We start from the raw sequence: 17,191 nt of genomic DNA on the forward strand, positions 1-17,191 counted from the left end.
ACTTCTACCCCTCTTTATTGCTCATCCTTTTGATCTTCACAATTAAGAAGTAATTGTTTCCTCCAAAAAGTTGCAGTATCAAGTTATTTTTGAAATTGATTTTTTTTTTTCCTGTAATGTGTTTTGGAATCAAATTGCTTTGTCAAATTTCTTTCAACCAGTTTGTGCGCCATAGAGTGGGTCCCCACGTGGAGTAGGCCATGTTTAAAATAGATTTAGTTATTTTAAATTGAGAATTTGGGATTATCTTTCCATTTGTTGAACCAAAATTTTTATTTTGCTTGTTTAATAATTGAATGGATCACATCTCTGGCTACAGAAGAGATGATGGAGACAGGTGAGGTGATCAGCCAGCTGCTACACCATGTTGGTGCCATGTGCATCCACCAGCTGAACCTACTGGCTGCCAGCTGCAGTAGCATGCCACTGGGATCCTTCCTAGGAAAACAGCAGCCAATGGAAGCCCATCACTTTAGCTCCATCTGTGACATAATGGAGAAGGCTATGGTGCATTCCGACACGTGCATCATCCGGTGTATCCTTGTGGTCTTCCAGGTGATTCCTTCATTTGCGGTATCTGGTAGTTTTAGAACAGACTAAATAAGATGAATTGTATTCTCAGAATTATATGCTCTAACAGATCATTTGCTGTTCTTGCAGGTGGTGTTTCGGTTCTTCCGTCCCCACTCAGAGCAGAACCGAGAAAGTGTGAGGCGTTCTGGACTGCTATTGTGGCAGCTGCTTATGGCTCCTGTGGATCAGATAGGGGCAGAAATCCAAAGAGAAGTCTGCATGGCCATCAGGTCAGGCTTGCATGCTGCACCATGTGAAGTATGAACTGGCAGCTCAGAAACAGTGATTGTGGAACAATTGTAACAATAGTTGTTTGGTGGGTGTGAGTTATAAAAGATGATGGTTTTATTGGGAAGGTATGGGTTATCTTGTTTATTGTTATTGTTCATTATTTTTGTAATTTGAGAGGAGTAATCTCTTAGGACCATAGGTGCAGTTATTTTTACTTTTTGTAATTTTATTGTCATCATCAATATACTTTACAATATACTATACTTTTGTATATTCAGTAATGTATTCTGCATTTTCATTTTTAGTCATGGAGCAATTGATTACAGAATCAATTATGAAGTAATAATCTGCCGGAAAAGTGCATAATGAAAATTATGTTGATTTGGCAAGTGTAATCTAAATTTTATGGAATAGATATGTATTCTGTTTAACAATAGCAATAATAAAAATAAATAATAATGCTAATAATAGCACTAATGTAAATATATATAATATAAACATAAGTAATATATAGTATTTAATAATAATAATAAAAAAATTAAAAAATAATAAATGTAAGTGCTAAATAATACATAATTTTATATAGTTATTTTGTATTTATATAATGTGCAAGACAAACAGTATAGATGAACATAAAATAAAAATACAACAGAAATATTATACCAGTAACCTAAGAGAAATGGTAACAAACATCTAGTTAAATGGTAAATAAATATGTTTGAGTTTTTCTAAAATCTGAAAATTATTGGTAATGTGTTCTAGATCTTTGGTGTCTTAAAAACAGAATGAATATGGAGAACATTTGCACTACTTGATCTTAATGTTCCATGATTTGGAACATTAGGCATTCATATGAATGTGCTAAACGTTAAGAGATTTAAAAGTAAAAATCTTTTAATCTCTAGTAGTAAAGTTTTGTTGTCAGTTCTAAAGGAAACGGACAGACAGAGTGATTTTAAAACTGGCCTAATATCTTGTTTTCTAGTCTGCATTAATTTCTGCTGCGTTGTCATTCCAGGAAGTCTCATAAACAGTGCATTACAGTAGTAAAGAAAAAACAAAGGCATGGATCAATTATTTAGCCTTTTGCAAATGGAGATGAGGTCTCATACTATATTCATTATCCCTCTGAAGTCTCAGGACATTTTCTCTGTTTTTGCATATTTTCTTAAATTAACTTTAAAGGTACTTATAACATGCAACCAAAAATTTCAGAACAATCTCAGCTCTTTTCCTAATGAAGTATTATTTGACCTAGAGCACTGCATAAAGACATAATATGAAAATCTAAAAATGTGAGGACAGGTTTTAGAAATGTATCATATTTTTTGTGAAAACATTACTTACTTTTAGTTGTGAACCGTTTTATTTGAAATAAGTTTACCAAACTGGTTTACAAAAGTAGTGACACATGAATAAATATGTGTAGAAATTTGTAATAAATGTCTAAAATGACATTTTGTATAATCATTTATTGAGTAAAACTAGTTTCACACTACTTTCACCAAATCTTATAGGGACTGGGATAAAATGATCAATGACTGTATTTTAGATATGAAGCCTCATAGATTATCAAAATATAAAACTTTGAGTGTGCAAGTGAAAAAATTAGCATTACAGTTATAAACAAAATATGGCAACAAAGAGAAAAGGCTCAGCTTTTAGCTAGCTGGCTATTACCAAACATTGTGCTTAAAGGTGACCTTAGCTATCTATTTACATTTACAGCATTTAGCTGACGCGTTTATCCAAAGCGACTAACAATTATGACTGAGTATAACTTGAGCAATTGAGGGTTAAGTGTCTTGCTCAGGGGCTCAACAGTGGTATCTTGGCAGTGGTGGGCCTTGAACTCACAATCCTCCAATTACCTCTGAGCTATGTCCACTGTTATAGTGATATTGTAAAATAGTGATATTGTAAAAAGGAGTCAAACCCCTCAGGCTCTGAATCTGTTATTTTCGTCACTACTTTACAATCTTGTTTCAGTAAACTTTAGCAGCTGTAAACTTTCTGCACAACATTTTAGCTAGCTAGCTAAATGTTGATTGAACAAGAAAGGAAATATTTTCAATGTGAAGGGTAAATTCTTAGTGATTGTTTTCTGGTTAGATTCACACAAATTGACACACATTCATCAGTTAGACACAGTGATTTAGATGGATAAGACCTCAGTGACACATGAACACATAAATCACATGGTGAGAGGCAGATGATGTGTATCTTAACTGTTATGAATAACCTCTCATAGGCTCTTAACTGTTAGTATTGTCAAAATTGAAAGGGCAGGGAATGTTTGAACAATATTTCTTTGTTGTGTTTTTGCAAACATATTGATAAAAACATTGAGAAATATTGACGCAGATGCTCCAGTGCAAAATATTACAGAGAGATTAAAAGTGGTCCAAGTACAGAACTTTGTGGTACCCCACAGCGAATATCATCCTTATGAGACATGTATTTATATATACGTAATACGTGTGTGCCTGTGCGTGTTTGTATACACATGTACTCTTAAATACTTAGAAAGAATATTAATATATCCACTTATGTACACTTACATACTACATTCACTTATACTTAACTACTATACTTTTATACTATATACCTATAAGTTACTGTTAAATATGTAGAAAACCATTTTAACACAGTTGCAGGAAGACCAAACAAATTATAAAGCAGGTTAAGAAGCATTTTGTGATCTATAGTATCAAATGCATCAAAGGTTATACTTTTCAGATATCAATAAATGCATCATACTTTATTCCATTCAGCACTACTAGTATTGAAGAAAGGATCAATAAGGTAGAAAAAGAATAATAAAAATATAAATCAAAAGGGATAAAAGTGAAGTGTCATAAATCATGTTTTCAAATCTGCTTAGATTACTAAACAAGATTTTTGCTTTGTTTATTTTACTTCATTTCAGCTCTGGGTTGAATGTCTTGTATCAGGGCGAGTCCGAGCTGAGCAAATTGTTAAAACTGGTTCTCACTGAAGGTATGATTTACAGATTGTTGGATTCTAAGGTTTACATCAAGTCTCTGTGGAATTGCTAGAATGTCACGATGCTAAGCCATTTGCCCTGTAGAATGTAGCAACTTTTTGTACCAATCTTTAACCTGTTTCCCTGTATATAATGTTATTAATGAATTTGAACTTTTTTCTCTATCATCCATTAGGTGAGAGAAACGGTGGCTTGTCACAGTTGCGTGATGTTATTCTTAATAATCTAGCAGACCAGTTACAGAAGAATCGCTTTGGAAGTGAGGATGATGACCACTACAGGTTAAGAGCTCCATATTTTCTTCTATATCTTGCAGTTTAACTCAGAGATATATTTACTATATTACTGTCATACTTTGGCCTGCAGAAAAATGGCTAAAGTAGTCTTGTCAGTTCCTCATATGTTTGGTCTACAGGCTGAGTGATGAACTGCTGCATTACATCTTGAAGACGGTGGTACGTGAATCCTGCCTTCTCATCACTAAATGCCAAAGAGTTGCCAAGGACGATTTCCAGAAGCTTCTGTCCACCGTGCCTGTATGTCACAATCTAAAACACAAGCATTTAAAATTATTTATTTAAGCCATTTATTGTTGTTATTGTAATAAACCTTATACCTACGATCATTTGTAGGTAGTAAACTGCCTGTTTCTCTACCTGTGTTAGAATAGGTATAGTTAATTCTGTGGTGGCGGTATTTTTTTAAGTTGCTGTTTTGCTGACTACATGGGTGTGTTGCATGGAACACAAAATAAATTCTATAATAACTAGTTTAAATACTACTGGCTCAGGTCAGACTTACTAGCTATATTAAAACTTTCACTTTTTTTTTTTTTTTTTTTTTTTACAGTTTATTTTATTGGCTAGGATTTAAGCACAGCAATAGTTAAAGCAGTTCAGACACCTTATATTTGTGGAGGTACACAAATCAGAGGATGGCTTTAAATGTGTGTATTTCACCTCAGGTGGCCTCACCCAGTTTGCACTACCTTATGGCTGTGCAGAACCATTTACTCAGCAACGCTGTTCTGATTCGTCCTGATGACAGTGATGACAGCGACAGCTCCCTTCAAGGGGAAACAATGAAGGTACAGGTAAACATCCCCTTTTAATACCCATAACACTTATTTGTCTCTATATGCCTGAGTATCCATACATAGTGCTCTTCCTGGAGTTATTGTTTACTTCAAAATGATAATGTTTTCATCACTTTATACAGTCATGGCCAAAAGCTTTTAAACTAGCACAAATTTTGGTTTTCACAAAGTTTGCTGCTTCAGTTTTTATGGTGGCAATGTGCATTAACTCTAGATTGTGAAGAGTGATCCAATGAATTGCAATTAATTGCAAAGTCATTCCTTGCCATGACAATCAACTTGATCACAAAAATTACTGTATTCCAGCCACTGAATTTCAGCCCTACCACAAAATGGCCTGCTAACATAAATTCAGTGATCTTTTCGTTAGCTCAAGAGAAAGTGTTAGGAAATATAGGGATTGGACTGCAGAGGACTGGGGTAAAGTTTTTTGGTTTTTTTTCTGATGAAGCCCCCTTCAGACAGTTTGGGACATCTGGACAAATGATTGTCTGGAGAAGAAAAGGTGAGCGCTACCATGAGTCCTGTGTCATGCCAACAGTGAGGCATTCTGAGACCATTCATGTCTGGGTTTGCTTCTCATCCAAGGGAGTGGGTTTGCTCAAAATTTTGCCTAAGAACACTGCCATGAATAAGGAATGGTATCAAAAAACATCCTCCAAGAGCAACTTATCCCAATGATCCGGGAGTTATTTGGTGATGAACAATACTTTTTCCAGCATGACGGATTACCATGTCACAAGGCAAAAGTGATAACTAAGTGGCTCGGTGAACAAGACATTGAAATTTTTGGTCTATGGCCTGGAAACTCCCCAGATCTCAATCCCATTGAGATCCTGTGGTCAATCTTCAAAATGAGTGTGGTCAAACAAAAGCACAGAAACTGATCAACTCAAAGCACTTATTAGGCAAGAATGTCAAGATTTTGCTGAGAAGCTGATATCCAGCATGCCAAGGTGAATTGCAGAAGTCTTTAATAAAGAAGGGTCATCACTGTAAATATTAAGTCTTTGCTTAAACAGGATGTATCTGTCAATAAAAAGTTAAAAAACTTATGAAATGCTTCTAATTGTGCTTCACTATACCATATAAACAAGAACAGAAGGAAAGCAATACATTTGTTGCAGTAACTAGAATTATACATTCATTAAAGCATTACAGGTTTGTAATAAACAAAAAATTGACTAGCTGCCTTGACTGCTAAATATGTGAGATCATTAAACTGAATGCATTTCAGATTCTTTTATGGTGAAGTGAATCTGATATTGAATTTGAAAAACCACCTAGGAATCCATAGTTTATTGCCATTATTCAGTAGTACAAATACAATATTGATATCAGATGGTGGAGGCAACATCATTTTATACATCTGGGTTTTAGTAGATAACTATAGGTATGCTTCTAGGTCTTGGACACGCATTATAGTTGGTGTATAAAGGGCAACTTAATTTTGACCAGTGTGGTTTACAGCTATGTGATAGTGGAATATTAATTATGCCCACTGAAAACCCTGTTTGGATTATTGGATAAGTGAGCTGCACATATTTGTTGCTTTTCAAAAATATCAGTACTATCTCAAATTTTTATTGTATTTCTCATATTTGCAAAGTCAAAATTTCACCTGTGTCTCTAAATATGTTCCTATCAGGAACTGCAGACTAGCATCTTGTCCTTGGCCACCAAGATCCTGATGGGCTGTGATGAAGTTCTAGAAACTCTTCAGCAAGTCACCACTGCCCTTATCAACAGTGACATTAATGATCGTGAAAGCAGGTGAGTTTGTAGATATTTACTGTTTGAGTATGATTGCGTACAGTTTGTGATACCCTAACATCATTGATAAAGTGTTAGAACAGACATGAAGTGAAACAATATTTACCTTTACATATTGAGCAGTGGTTACAACAGACATTTGCTTACCTGAAAATGTCTGGCTTCAAGTCCTTGACCTGAGTGCAAATTAATGCATTTTTATTTTGCACCTACACATCAGGAGTGTCTGAAAAGAAAACATCCTCCATGTTCAGTTAGAGAACTGGAGAACTAATTGGATTACTAAATATTAAAAAAAATAAATCCAGGTACTAGTGAATAATCATTGGCTTTTCTTCATAATATTAAATTTAATTCTCTTATTAGGCCTACTATACTATTGGCATAATCTGAGGGGAAAATGGTTAATTACAAGAATACATTGTTAATAAATATTATTTCTGAAATGAAATTCCATAGTGATTGGTTAAGACCTAGGAACACAGCTAAATGCTTTCTTAAACTCATTATTTATGTATATTTTTGCTGTACATTTGTGTGAAATTTTGGTCAAATTTAATGTATTATAATCCTATATTGAGGACATTTTTTGCAAAGTTATTTAAGCAATCATTTTGCAGTGTGTATTCTCAGACAAAGCTTGTTTAACTTATGAGAAATTTGGAAAACTTATTTTATCATGTATGTATACACACACACACACACACACACACACTTTTTTTTTCCCCCTCCACTTTGTTGCTGTCTCTCATATGCACAATTTCAATGTTTTTACTCCCCAGACTAAAAGGACTGGAACAAGCGACTAAAGCTACCATGTTGGGCCATTTGCTGCCAGTCTTGTTGACCTCTCTTATGCACCCCAACCTTCAGACTCTGTCACTCGCTGATGCTCTTATGCCACAGCTTGTCCAGCTCGTCCTCTACACCAGTCAGGTATGTCTGTGGGTGTGTAACATAAGGGAGTACATACATGCAAAATATTTTGCAGTTTAATTGATTTACATTTACAGGTTCCTCTCTGTTGTTTTAGACTGCTTTACTTTTGAAGACCCAGTCCCCACTATTTACTGAAGACTCTCCACTGAGTGGTGGCCCACTCACCCATGGACTGAAGATGCCTTGTAATGATGACAAGTAGGTTCATATGTTGTCCTTTATTCTAGATGTTCCACTTTGCTACCATCTGCAAACTGTTAAACTCTGTTTAAATATTTGTTCATGGGCATTTATTTGGTCTCAGTTATATAACCTTTTCAACAGTGTGTTTAAAAGTAGGATGTAAATAAATGTGAATTTGTGAATGAATTTCAGTTGGTCTTGCGAAGACCATTCCAAGTGCATGGAAATAAATAATCATGGAATTGCCTAGCATTATACCTATCAGTATGACGTGCAAGTATTTTCTTTGGGTCATATTTTTAAGCTTTTTTACTGCCATAGCTTCAGAATTTTAGGAATATCAAATTGACCTTTTGTCTTTGTGAGGAAGAAAGTATTGAAGGGTTACATAAATAAGTAATACCAATATGAAAAGCAGTTATATGCTCTTGCTTTGAGGTTGATTCCTTATGCCAGGTTTGATGGCTGTAGTAGTAGTATTACATTGTATTTCGTTTTTTCTCTCAGGCTAAAATGAAATTTGCCATTTGTCCAGACTTCTTGTACAAGTTATTTCATTAAGCTCAATTTGTTTGATATATAACTGTTAAGATTGTCCTCTTTGAAAGAAGTATCTGACTTTTTTTAAATCTGCTATTTAAACAGAGTTATTGTAGTGTCTTTAATGAGGCAAGTTTATTTATATAGCACCATTCATACTCATTCAAAGTGGCCATTGTATTAAAGACACAAAGGTATCGTGGGTAATTACAAAATATGAAAAAGGAAGAAGTCAGTTTTGCAGAATTGCAGAATTAATGCCTTAAATGGTTCTTAAATATAATCTTAAATATAATCCCCAATGGTTCTTAAAATCCAATCTCCAAGCAGGGGCAGACTATTGCAAAGTTCTGCCTAGGCTGCTGCCGAGAACCTCCTGCAGTGATCAGGGCCTCCTGATTGAACAGAAAAAAATCCCCCAAAAATGTATTTACTGTTTTTGGTGGCCAGCATATGTAAAACCAACGTATAATACAAACCTATCCCTCAGTTTCCGGATTCTTGATGAAAGGGAAGAGCCAGGGTTCCTGACCGGTCTTAAGATCCCTGCACCATGGGCTGCTGGAAAAACTGTTGAGACTGTCCATCCAGTACGGGACAACTACAAATTTAAAGAGACTGTCCATATCCCTGGCGCTCGCTGTCTTTATCTGCGTTTTGATCCTCGCTGCTCTTCTCAGTATGACTATGATAAGGTAGCTATAATAGTTATGTATGGCACACACTCAATGTCATGTTTTAATTAACTTTCTTTAATCATATGATAATATTAATAGCATAATTTCATGAGGCACTTAATTTCATGTGGGCACCACCACCACCATGTAACATAACTGTGTGTGTATATATACGTATATATATATTCAATTACCTTGTAACACAACTGTAAATGTTATTCTACAAAATGGATCTGTACATTCTGTACATTGTGTACATATATACACAACTATATACATTGTATATTGTGTATATAATCATAATATACATATATTGTACATACATTGTTGATATATTTTGTACATAGAATATATATATTTCTCTTTGCATATATATATTTCACATATATAGAATATCTATATTTCTCTATGCACCCCTGTTTTATTTTCCTCAGTTTGGACAGAGCACTCTCAACCATTTCACTGCGAGTTATACTGTGTATGACTATGTATGTGACAAATAAACCAAACTTGAAACTTAAAACACTTTTCTTGCTAATTAGTTTTTAATTTGTACTGAAATAAAAATATGCATTTTATTAATAGGCTGAATGTATGAAAATGGTTTTAGTGTAATATTTACTGTTTAAAGTGTGCTCTCCTTTCTCTCTTTTGTACTTGAAGCTTGTTATATATGCTGGGCCTAACACAAACAGTCGCAAAGTGACAGAGTATGGAGGCAACACTCTGGGGTATGGCAGCCGCAGCGTCCTGGGTACTGGCTGGCCAAAAGACCTAGTCAAGGTAAGAGAAATAAACTCTTTGGACTCTAAAAGATGCATAAGTAACTCATTCTTATGTGCTTTATTTAAAATCCCAATTATTTTTCAAAAAATGGAGTAGAACAAAGTCAAATCTCTGCACTCTAATTACCAGTTTCTAATGAATGTGCATGCAAATTATTTTAACTGCTAGTGATCGATGAGTCAGAATTAGCATCATTTTATTTCACCAAGTACACATGTTACACATGCAAGGGATTTGTTTTGGTAAGTGCACACATGTATACAGTATACTGTATACAGTATCGGAGGTTACTTTTAAGGTTTAAAGTTTAAAGTGCCCACTGTGGTAGATGAGCCCTACAGGTCTTGGAAAAGGCTATTGGTATTTCTGGTTGTGCTGGTTTTGATAGCCCTGAATCTTGTAAGAGAGGGTCATGGCTGGAAGAGGTGATTTCCAGGATGAGAGAGGTCAGCTATTATTTTGCTGGTGTACTTCATCACCCCACTGTTGTAGATGTCCTGAAGCATTGGCAAACTAAATCCAAAGATCCTCTCTGCAGTCCTCAACATTCAGTGGAGTTTGGCTCATTCAACCTGCTCTGTAGCAGGTTGAATTTTCTTCAGCTGTCTCAGAAAGAACATCCTCTGCTCTGCTCTGTCATTGTTGGAGACCATATTCCTCACCCACTTCAGGTCCCTGGATGTGGTGGTGCCCAGAAACTTGAGTGACTCCAAAGTAGAAACTAGGATAATTTTAGCAATCTTGTATTCTATCAAATACTCAATCGAGTAATCGGATAAGAAATACTTTATTAGAGATCAGTAGTAAATATACAAAAGACAATATGACAAGTCTCTTAAAATGAACAACTAATTGATTTCTATTTTTAAAAAATCATCATTTTTATTGCTTAAATTTCTGTATCTGTCAAAACTAAATTGTGTATTTAAGAACCAAATTATGTTCTGGGTTTTAAATAAAACATTTTCTAAAATACAGAAATTATTATGTGCTGTAGTGAAAAAATGATTCCCAGATGAAGTTCTAACCTGGTCAAAAGGGGGGCTCTCTTCCACCTCTGGGCCACAGACTAGACCTGGGATATGCTGGTGTCCGGAGGTTTAGCAACAAAGCCATAATTGGCCCAGTTATGAAGATGGCCTGGTCCCTCAGCCCCTTCCTTTCCTAGGTTCATAAACTGATGGATGGTAAGGTGAGAGCCTGGGTATAGTAAGGAAGACCATAAATTATATTAAGCTCAAATTCCTACCAGGGCAAGTAACTTTGCTCAACCCACATATTCACAAAGTAACAACTTACCATTTAATGTATGATGTTAAATAATCAACCAGTAATGGTGATTTTAATATAATTTCCAATTTGTGATGTGTGCTCCTGTTGTATATAATTAGCTAATGTCGCATTATTCTCTTCATTACTTGTCCTTCATTAATTTGTATTATTCACTCCTATTACCTCATCTGTATACTGCTTAACCTCATGCATATTGTAAACTAATTGTTACTCACTCCTAGTTGTGTTTACCAAAAATCCTATATGAACCAATTAGGTAGTATATTAAAGTTAGTAGTCTGTAACATCTAGAAACCAGGAAAGTAATAAAACTTATTATCTAAATGCGCTGCTCTCATTCTAAGACCAGGACGTAGAAATGGATAGGAAACTTTGATTTGCATTATTATTATTATCCCTTTATTGCTTTATTTTCTTTATAATTGATTAGTGGTGGACCCTATGTATTCCTGTATCCCTATATCTCTTAAATTCTTTTCTCCCAATCATGAACAGAAGTTAGTGAATATGCATGACCTAGGCAGACCTCATTTCTTCCAAAAGATATCTGATAAGTTCTTCCCCCTCAGTGGAGTACTGTGGAGAAGTTGGGTTGGTGAGTGGAGTTGAGAGGTGAGGAGAGGAGTTCTTCTTTTGGGTATGAGGTGTAAACTGCGGCTGAAACAAAGAAGGGGGGCAAAAAACCCCAAACTTCGGCGAAGACACTTTTTTTTTTTTTTTTTTTTTTTTTTTTTTTTTTTTTTTTTTTTTTTTTTATCGTTTCTTGAACAAGTCAATAACTTCTGGAAAAGCAGCTAACAATACTGGATTGTTTTTGTTTACCATATTTTAATTGGATACCATTGTTTCTTTTATTGTTATCTTATTAATTTCTTTTCGCTATTGTATATTCATCTTAATTGACCCATCATGGCTCTTGTTGAACAAACCCGTCTGATCGAGCCCGGAATTCCAATAGACTGCCGATAAAGAACACACACTAATTTCGGAAAAGGTCTGCCTGCAAAGCCCTATGTGACTTTCACTAGACCCAGGGGTCCAATACCTTGGGGTCCAATACAGACCCGAAGGTCCAGTACTTTGGTATAATAACCCTGGTCTCCACATCACCAAATGTCAAGAACTACAAGGAACAGTGGACCGTTTCAGTCATTGGACAATTTCACAGGAAGGATGCTACTCTCCCTGCCATTCAGGCATTTGGATGAAAGACTGATCATGCTGGCCTGATGCCTGAAGTCAAATGGACTCTCCCTTGCACTCGCCGCACTCTCTGGGTGATCCAACAGAACACACTCATGTAGCTCGAGACTGTTCGCCAGTGAGTCGTAAGGGCTGACATTTCCTTCAGATGTTACCAGTTGATACCATTGTTGGCTTTAGTGTTTATTAATCAAATTAGATTAGTTCATTTTTTAACCTCACCTGTGACACAGCCTCATAACTCTTAATTTGTTCCCCACTTCAGTTCACAATGGCTTTCTCTCCTGATCCTCCTATTCGACTGTAGGCATATTTTTATTACAAATTTGTTGATTCAGTTTCGTTTGTTGGTCTTGATCGATAAGTAGATTACCTGTTGATTCCTCCAATAGATTGCGTAAATCACTCTGTTTAGTTTGTTTCTCAAATTTGTATTTGTAAAAAAGTTATTAGCTTATCTAGTTACCTGTATCCACCACAAATTGTTTGTATTAACTTTAGCATGTTTACATTGTTAGTCTATTATAATGATTCTACTGAACTAGCCACTTCTGATCATTAATATAATCTTAGTCACTGATTGTGGTGCATGTTTTCTTATCTCGGCTTATTCGATAAACATACCTTAGTTATTACGTCTGTGAGCCAATGATATAATGTTTGGTAGGCGAGAAATAATCACGTATCAAATTGGCGACTTTCATGAGTTGAGACTGAATTAGTCTAATTTAAATTAAATTTGTTTAATTTTCCGTGTTAATCAGGGTGGTGCCCAGATTAAATTTAACATCTGTAACTAACAATTTTTTAAAAGTACAAAATTCACTACAGTGCTGAACATCTGTTTGTGAACTGAGTCATTAAAAGTTATTTTTACAAATCTGGTGTAGCGATGCTAAGTGGTTGTTGATACGAATGGCAAACACAAAATTGTTCGGTTTACATAGAGGAAAAATATAAACCAGGTAAAACTAAGTAATTTGCCATTTGCTACTTTCCCTAACCTTTACAGTGCACTCAGTGAACCTCATCATATGTGTAAAGCAAAAAGAGTTTTGAAAATAGAACATAGAACAGATTATTACTTTCCTAGTGTGCAAAAGGTGATTCCCTAAAAGTATATTTGTTTATACATTTAATTTGATGTGTCTACCAATAAACATGATGAGAAATTGCTCTGAGAGAATTCAATAGTCCTGAGTAGTTTTGTAGGTTTATGTACTTTGTCAGCTAACATTTCATGAGCTAGCAGTGACATGAACTCCTGAGTCATGCGCGGACACCCTACTGTGTGATCCTCTCCTGTCTCTGCAGTCATAACTCATGCATGATGGTACAGACTCTGCCTAGGCTTGGTGTCTGCTCTTAAATAAACATTTTCACCTGTGGTCTTCACTAGAACCTGCTCAACCTTACTGCTATGAAGATACGGGTTCTGGGAGTTTATTCATAGCCTCTTTGTTGCTTGCTAATGATTCAATAAAATATGCAAAAATGTAAAAAAAAAAAAAGAAAAAAAAAAGTCAGGATTGGCTTCTTGATATTGACTTCATATTGGCTTCTTCTTATTATCACGCTTGTGTGGTAGAAAGTGTAGCGGTTTTAATGGATTGTCAGTTACAACAGATAAAATTAATAAGGGCACCACCCTGATTAATAGGGACTTTTTTTTTTTAATTATTAAAGATTAATAGTTCAGCCTCAACTCATGAAAGTCACTAATTTGATGCGTGATTGTCTGTCTCATCTACTAAACATTAGAATATCATTCTCGACTCACAGACGAATCCAAGGGATATTAATTGAATAGGTATGAAAAACATGCATGACAAACATTGACTAGAATTTAGAATTTAATGCAGGTGATCTGTGGTGGATGAGTTAGCTAATTGGGATTAAAAAAACTAAAGAGAAAGGAAACTGTTTTAACCAGCCTCTGGAACTGACCAACTGGATAGTCTACATATCGACCAAACAAGAACAACAAAGCAAACTTATCAAACAAAATTTGTGATGCAAGCATACTTGTACTCTAAAAGGCAGCTCAGAGGAACAAGGGCCAGCCTTTGTGGCACATATCACAGGCTGCATCACAGACAAGAGGAGAGAGTTAACCTTATTTTGTTATTTGGTTACTATTGATTCCAAACTGATTGGGATTGGGTCTTCAGAGCTGTCTTGAAGGAGAGCCATTTAGGCCTCCTCTGGCAGACATTTCCAAATAATTGGTTTGTTTCTGGTAGTGTATTGAAACACCAGTCTTAACCAGATGGGTTTGCTCAGTATAAGACATGATGGACAAATTCCGACGAATACACATGAACAATATGAAATTGGTAAAAATTAAAATATAGTACAACAAACCAAGCAAATCATACATTAATACCCAATTGTGCCTCCTGGTCTTCAAATTAGGTTTGTGAACAAACCCTGGGAGGAGCAGAGCAAATGGATAATTGATTTAATTACTTCCCTAATTTCTAGTAGTTACAAACGACTAACTTCACGATATTGTCTAATTGGTGCATATAGGATTTCTGGTAAGCACAACTAGGAGTGAGTAACAATTTGTTTAAAACATGCACGAGGTCATTAATCTGGGTGAATATTGCAAATTAAAAAGGAACAACTAATGAACAGAATAATGTGACAGCAGATATTTATAAAATAACAGGAGCAAACATCACAATTTGGAGATTATATTAAAATAACCATATCTTACTGGTTGATTATCATTTTACATCATAGTAGATTAAATGCCAAGTTGTTACTTTGTGAATCTATGGGGTGAGAAAAGTTGGTTGTCCTGAGAGAGATTTAAGTCTTGGAATTTATGGTCACAGTGTCTTGAAATATAAACAGACTGGTAAGCTTTTCGCCTTCCCATCCATGAATTTATGACTCCTAAGGAGAGGGGGTTGAGGTTCAGAAAGGCAGGCCATCTTGATAGCTATGCTGTTTATGGCTTTTTTGCACAACCAGGTCAAAGCTTCATCAGGGGAATAATTTGTAGTCTGTACTCAGACTCAGTGAGGCCCAGTAGTGTCATCTGCAAAATTCAGGATCTTGCAGCTGGTTCCTTAGAGACACAGTCATTGGTATAGGGGTGAGGAAGCATGACCTTATAGTACTCCAGCACCGATGGTTCAGGGATCTGATGTGTGTTTACCTAGCCGCACCTGCTGTCTCCTGTTTGCGAGGAAATCCACAGTCCACCTGCAGCATCTTTGGCACTATGGTGCTGACAGCTGAACTGAAGTCCACAACCAGAACTCTAGCGTAGGTTCCAGGACTGTTGAAAAGCTGTAGCATGAGGTGCAGGGCCAAGTTGACCACATCAACAAACCTGTTAGCTCTGCTAGGACCAGACGTTCAAAGACCTTCATGATTACTGGTTTTAATAACTAAAGCCTTTAGCTCTGACCTCTGTAATGTTTGTTTTTTGTCTACTTTTCTTGGAAGAGATTTATGGCCAAATTCCTACGACCTATCACTAGTGCCGCAGTAATGTTTTGTCGTGCATAAATGTGGATTACAAGTGTATTTATTTGCATGTTATATTGTGCCACTGTCCTCATTTGCATATTAACAATCCATAATAGAAAACCACTCTGAAAAAGTACTAATTTAAACCTGTCTGGTAGTATTCTGAAGAATCTGAAGTGGATAGGGTAATCTTTTCTCTTTTCTCTTTGTTTACACATGCAAGTCCTCAACAAATTCTCCACATGCACAATTTAGCTAACAAATGTATTTAAAAGTCGTATTTTTTGTTTGTTCGGAGTGAACATGATGGCAGACTTTACAACTGCAGTAATAGAGCAGGATCTCAGAATGCCACAAACAGTTGCCATAAGAAATGCAAATTTAGGCATTAGAGTAAGAAACTATAAATAAATATAGACTATTGATACAATGTTGCTGTTCTTTTGTGGTTTATTATTGAAGTCTTTAACTCAATGCAAGCAATTAGTTCCTGTATTGATGAAACTTAAAAATGTTTACAGTTGAGTTTTCGTTATACAATTGGTCTCATAACTGGGGCTAGTCAGTCATTTCTAGGTATGGGTCTTTAATAATTAGGGTCTCGGTTACATCGATTTTGATTGGACTGGGTATAGATGTATTTAGTGCAGCATTAATAATCGGCACTCTAACTGTATGAATAGGAATTAAATACAATGCTGCACATTTTGTTTGGCATAGTGCCATTACAGTCAAGTGTTTTGAGTCTGGCACTTGGTCATTTAGTCAAATTTCTTATATTTTTTAAAATTGAATACACAAAAGAACTTAGAAATGTGGGGGGGGGGTATTGATTGTGGTTGTTTGTTTATTATGTTGCCTAATCATGCACAACGTTATGTGAAGAGAAGTTCACATGCATTGAGTAAAGTATACAAATGGGAAAGTATATTCAAATCATTCGTTTATATGCTCTAGACAACAATAAATAAATAAATTCACGTTTAAATGTGAACTCGACCTGAAATCAAACAGCAAGTTTTAAGTGCAGAATACATCAATCAAAGTCTACTTTCCGAACATACATAATCACTGTCGCATCTTTTTGTTGTCATCCAGGTGGAAGGAGACACGGTGACATTCTCCTTCGAGATGAGAAGTGGCCGTGAGCACAATACTCCGGACAAAGCCATGTGGGGTTTCTCCTGCACTGTCCGAGCACAGGCAAGCATGTTTTTACATTTTACTAGGTGGTAGCATTGGTCTCAAAACAAAGAAAGTTTACTTATGTTGTTACGTTCTTTGACTTGATGGCAAGTTTTACCGTCTTTGGATAGTTCCAAACTTAGCCATAAATTACCTGGAACATGGCAGTCTCTCGCTCTCCTTTTCTTTCTTTTCTTTTTTTTTTTTTTTTTTTGGTTA

At 35.6% G+C, this 17,191-nt stretch overlaps 1 protein-coding gene across 5 annotated transcripts in view; it reads left to right on the forward strand.

The window, feature by feature from the left end:
- LOC113587343 (probable E3 ubiquitin-protein ligase HECTD4) overlaps positions 1-17,191 on the forward strand; it is an 87,723-nt gene that overhangs the window by 17,744 nt on the left and 52,788 nt on the right. For 3 of the 5 annotated variants that reach the window (XM_035530083.1, XM_035530085.1, XM_035530084.1), the window contains exons 12-23: positions 320-555; positions 661-803; positions 3,734-3,804; positions 3,987-4,092; positions 4,227-4,347; positions 4,776-4,904; positions 6,556-6,680; positions 7,463-7,616; positions 7,714-7,817; positions 8,833-9,037; positions 9,683-9,802; positions 16,886-16,990. In XM_035530083.1, the coding sequence (XP_035385976.1) occupies positions 320-555; positions 661-803; positions 3,734-3,804; positions 3,987-4,092; positions 4,227-4,347; positions 4,776-4,904; positions 6,556-6,680; positions 7,463-7,616; positions 7,714-7,817; positions 8,833-9,037; positions 9,683-9,802; positions 16,886-16,990 (1,619 nt within the window). The remainder of the gene's footprint in view (positions 1-319; positions 556-660; positions 804-3,733; positions 3,805-3,986; positions 4,093-4,226; positions 4,348-4,775; positions 4,905-6,555; positions 6,681-7,462; positions 7,617-7,713; positions 7,818-8,832; positions 9,038-9,682; positions 9,803-16,885; positions 16,991-17,191) is intronic. The other 2 variants (XM_035530086.1, XM_035530087.1) reach the window with 1 other exon arrangement.

This window comes from Electrophorus electricus, chromosome 9 (genome assembly GCF_013358815.1).
Source record: "Electrophorus electricus isolate fEleEle1 chromosome 9, fEleEle1.pri, whole genome shotgun sequence".
NCBI classification, from domain to species: domain Eukaryota; kingdom Metazoa; phylum Chordata; class Actinopteri; order Gymnotiformes; family Gymnotidae; genus Electrophorus; species Electrophorus electricus.